Source organism: Artemia sp. Qi Xiang Cuo, unplaced genomic scaffold (genome assembly GCF_049724085.1).
Source record: "Artemia sp. Qi Xiang Cuo unplaced genomic scaffold, ASM4972408v1 HiC_scaffold_3138, whole genome shotgun sequence".
In the NCBI taxonomy this organism is placed as follows: Eukaryota; Metazoa; Arthropoda; class Branchiopoda; order Anostraca; family Artemiidae; genus Artemia; species Artemia sp. Qi Xiang Cuo.
In genome coordinates this window covers 289,451-294,212 of record NW_028300533.1, presented here as the reverse complement: position 1 = coordinate 294,212, position 4,762 = coordinate 289,451, and the positions used below count along the sequence as shown (strand labels likewise).

The 4,762-nt window shown below is 38.2% G+C and overlaps 1 protein-coding gene across 1 annotated transcript; it reads left to right on the top strand.

Moving 5' to 3' along the window:
* Window positions 1-846: 846 nt before the first annotated feature.
* Window positions 847-2,202, top strand: LOC148938558 (uncharacterized). The gene has a single exon (XM_089107702.1). The coding sequence runs from the start codon at window positions 847-849 to the stop codon at window positions 2,200-2,202; it is 1,356 nt and encodes a 451-aa protein (XP_088963828.1).
* Window positions 2,203-4,762: the final 2,560 nt, after the last annotated feature.

Sequence of the window (4,762 nt, the reverse complement as noted above, 5' to 3'; positions counted from 1 at the left end):
TTGGCCTAGATTTGTGAGTGTAATCATAATGACCTTTACCTAGCAAAAAGACTGTTTACGACTTTCATCTATTAAAAAACTTTTTAAGAAGATTTAATTCACTTCAACTGACTACAGTGCCATCTACATTTGTCAGTCTGTTCAAAGGATTGGCCTACCTAGCTTTTCTACTTACTTTGATGAGAGTTTCCTGCGTGATAGTGCAAAGAATTGAACAATTAGTCCTCCAAGCTACATTTTGTGCACTTGTCATGACGATTTGGTATGAAAAAACCACCTTTTACGAAGCCAATTCATCCAGTTTAGTAGCAGCGCCATATAACTTCCATCTGTGGTTGTTCGGACTTTTTTGAAAGTCAACAGAGGACTCTGTGTGTAGGGTACGCAAGACTAAACGTAGATGGCTAGGAAAGAGAGGCGGACGACTATGCCAGTGAAATAGTATCCCCGTTCTCGTGCCCGAAAGGAAATCAAGACCCCCTGAGAAGTGCAAGACAAAAGTCAATAACTTTGATCCATTGTGGACCTCCTTACGAAATCCCACCCGTACTGCTACCCTGGTATTTTTACCCAGTATTACCAACTGACATGACCTTCTCTTGAACCTATCAGTTTACTCCGCAAAGACCAAACTACCAAACTTCTTACTGTGTAATGCTCGGTCATTAAACAATAAGATGGATGAACTGGAGGTCCTTATTCAACAGAATTGCTGCCCTATCGCAGAAATAACCGAGTGTTGGGACATTACAGACGTAAACTGGGTTTATCAAAGGTTACACGAGCTTTTTTAACAATAGACGAGACCAGGGCTTGGAGTGCCGTGGCGGAGGTGTTGGACTATACATGCGGCAGGATTTATCCTGCAAATTACTAAGTGAGCCAACATATTCTTGCCATGAAGTGATCTGGGCTAAGTGTAGACCGTGCTTTCTTTCCAGACAGTTCTCGTGCATTATAATAGTAGTTGTTTACTACCCAGAAAGTTCTAAGAACAGGATAGAGCTTATACAGTACCTTCAAACAAGCATTGACAATTTTCGCCGACAATACGCAGCACCTGCGTTCATAATAGCTGGTGACTTTAATCAAAGTAATAAGCAATGGGTGTCGCCTATGCTTGACTTAAAGAAAACCGTTACTGTTCCCATTCATCAAAGTGGTAGTATACTGGACATTATATTCACGAATCTAGCCGATCACTACAAACCCCCGCATTCTCTAGGCCTACTCCAAAACTCAGATCACTTCGTTCTTCCGTGGGAAGCTATAGCTAATTGTCCGAAGCCAAAAAAGAAACGAATTACCACCCGACCCCTGTCCAAAAAATCTATCTGTTCCTTCGGACGCTGGATTGGGACTTTCAGCTTTGACGAAATCTGTTCAGTGACAGACCTGAAAGTGGAATCACTTTATTCTCTGCTTTTAAACAAGTATCACGAAAATTTCCCCATAAAAACCGTGGTTGTCAGTGTAAGTGACTATCCATGGGTGACGCAGGAAATTAAAGCCATGATCAAGATCCGCTGCCAGCTTCACTCCAGCGGTCAGTTACCTGCAGCGAACAAACTGAGAAATCATATAGTGAACATAAACAGAGATGCTAGGAAACGTTACGTTCGCGAGAAAGTGTCCCAACTGTTGAATACTGATCCTTGGAAATGGCATTCTGAGGTCAAACGCTTGACTGGACAGAAAATAACCGGTGATATTAAAATACATAAAGATAACGGAACACTAGTGACATCTACTGAATTAAACACGTTTTTCTCAACAATCAGCATAATTTACCCTTCCGTCAGTGACTATGAAATTGAGACACTAATAAGAGATTCTTCTGAAGAATCGATCGTAGAAGTGACCGAATATTTGGTCTTCAATGAGATTGAAAAGTTGAAAAAGAATTGTTTTTCCTATCCTGGAGAAATGCCAGTAAAGTTACTGATTGAATACGCAGTTTTCCTTGCCAAACCACTCACTTCAGTGATTAATCAGTGTTTTAAGGAACGAAGATTTCCTCGGGTATGGAAGAAGGCATACGTACGAGTTATACCGAAATTAAAAGGTCCCAAATCGTGTGACCAACTAAGGCCAATCTCAATTACTGCTAACCTAGCTCAAATGACTGAATCTTTCATTTACCGCGAACTTCTTTCTCAAATTCGCCATTCTTTAGACCCCTTTGAGTACGGTTGTCTATAAGGAAGTAGCACTACTCACTACCTGATAAGACTATTCCACCTCATAACTGAATGGCTAGATCAAAGGAATACTATTTTGGACTTGCTCTTAGCTGATTATCGGAAAGCGTTGACCTAATCCGCCATATTACCGCTGCCGAGAACTTGAAGGCGATGGGTGCAAAGAAGCATATTCTGCTACTTGTTATCGATTTTCTTCGTGGCCGTTATCAGTGTGTCTACGCGCTCTTCTCGGGAGATCTTGATTCAGAATGGGCCGAAATTACGTGTGGCGCACCTCGGGGCATCAAACTAGCGGTCCTACTATTTCAAGCGGTGATAAATTTCGTGCTTTTGGGAGTTGACGATCGGTTTAAATACGTTGACGACTTATTTAACCTGCTGAAGTACCTGGTTGACAAGCTCCAAGTCGTTCCACAGTTCAGTAGCGACCTTAAGTCAACTTTCGTCAGCCAGTGTGACACGTATGGGCTGCAAATCAACGAGAGTAAAACTAAAGTGATTAGGTTCAACCCTCTAAATATTGATCTCCCCTGTTCCGAATCATATTTCCCTACCAGCTCAACCGCAGTCATACTCGGGGTCGACTTTTAGCTCAGACTGCTCCTTTAGCCCGCATGTTGTAAATCTAGTGAAAAAAGGATTTACGCCTTAAGATCGTTAGTGACTTTTTGGCGCCTAGGTTTTTCTATAACACAACTTAGACTGACATATATGTGTTATGTGCGGCCATTACTCGAGTACGCATGCCCAGTCTCAGGGTCACAAGTGCACAATACCGAACACCTAAGTAGTGACATCGAAACTGTGCAGAACCGTGCTACAAAAATCATTCTCGGTCCAAATCACGTTTCTTATAAGTCCGCTTTCCAGTCGCTTTAATTTACCGTTATACGTGAGCTCCGAAATTAAAAAATTCTCAATTTTTGACAATAGTTAAAAGCAAGTACGTTAAAAACACCTCCTTGTACAAAATTATGAATACCCGAAGTAAAATCAAGCTTGAAATCCAAGGTGCCGTACAAATTGTTTCGTGAATTCTTTCGTCCCTTTATTTGTTAGTGCATTTAATCGTTCTTAAATTTTTCGTTCGTTCCTTTTTATTCTACTTTATTTAATTTACCCTATGGTAAATTAAACAAACTTAAAAATCAACTGGTGCTCTTTTCTCCGACTCAGTTTATGTGTTTCATCACACTTGATCAACTGTTATGACGTATTAAATTGAGATCAAAATGACTGATATCTAAACAATAACATCATGTTGATTTGAAGTATGAGTTAATAAAGTATAAGGGTTTCCTATTCGTATGAAAGGTTCCAAACCAGTGAAAAAAACAGGAAAGGTGGAGTTGGGTATTTTTAATGAAAACTCCCACCCTGGGGGAATCGATCGCACTATTGAGTAGTGGAACCGTTATAACTATGTTTCTTAGTTCAACTGTCCATCATCTGAGGGGCTAAGCATCTAGTTTGATAAACCGGGTCCTTTTTTTGGGTTTTATTTTTTGGGATGCTGTTTCTGTTGAGTTGTCTTTCAGATTTTAGATAAAACACATTAACTAAAATTCATATTGCGCCAAGCATCTACTCAAAAATCGTAAACACCATTTTTTTTATGTTTGAGAATTCAAAGCACTTTGGATTTTTGTCATGACGACGAGATTTTAGCAACATTTAATCCTAAAGTAACTGATTCGGTTTTTGAGAAATCAACAAATTTCAGCAACTAAAATAAAAAAAAATCCATAACTCAAAAAGTTCAGCCTAACTCGACGAAAAATAGCAGTTTTTTCCGCGTTCTGACAAGAGTTTCTTAATACAAGACTCTTGAATTTATATTTACTTAAAATTTGATTGAATTTAAATTGATGATTAAATTTGTGGGCATGATTAAGGGGAGAGTATATAATATAGCCATTGTTTATTTTAAAACTTTTTTATATCATTTATTTATCATATACTTAAAACTTATATGATTACGAAACTTTTTTTATAAAAAAAAAACAACAACTAAATAAAATAGCTATCAGGATTTTGATCAGAGGCAGTTGGGAAAAAAAGTGCTTTGTAAGTGTTACTTGCCTTCCATTGTTTTTGTTGACTTAAAAAGAACACTATAAATTCTTCGAATGGGCCCTCTCCTGATTTTCTACGACCATTGGTTCGATACGATCACCCCTGAAAAAAAAAACACGCAAAAACACGCATGATCTTTCTCGTGACAAAAATGCAAAACTCAACATTTGTTTATAGGGGCTTGAAACATCTATTGTATAGTTCTCTGATATTCTGAATCTGATGGCATGTTTTTCATTAAGATCGCTTGTTTTTTGGGGGGTACTCACCTTCTTTTTCGAAAATCAGGCAAATATTTTTAGGTTTTTAGCTTTTGACAAGTAACATTAAACTTAATACATTTTATATATTTGGAATAAGCATAAAAATAAAAGTTCTTTTGTCTTGTAATTTGTTGTTATAATTCCGTTTTATAGAGTTTTGGTTACTATTAGGCTGAGTCCTTGCTTATAGTTCGGTACCTCTAACTGTTTGATGTACAA

Excerpts from the sequence above, each read along its gene's own strand:
- LOC148938558 (XM_089107702.1), top strand. The coding sequence starts at position 847 with ATGCGGCAGGATTTATCCTGCAAATTACTAAGTGAGCCAACATATTCT.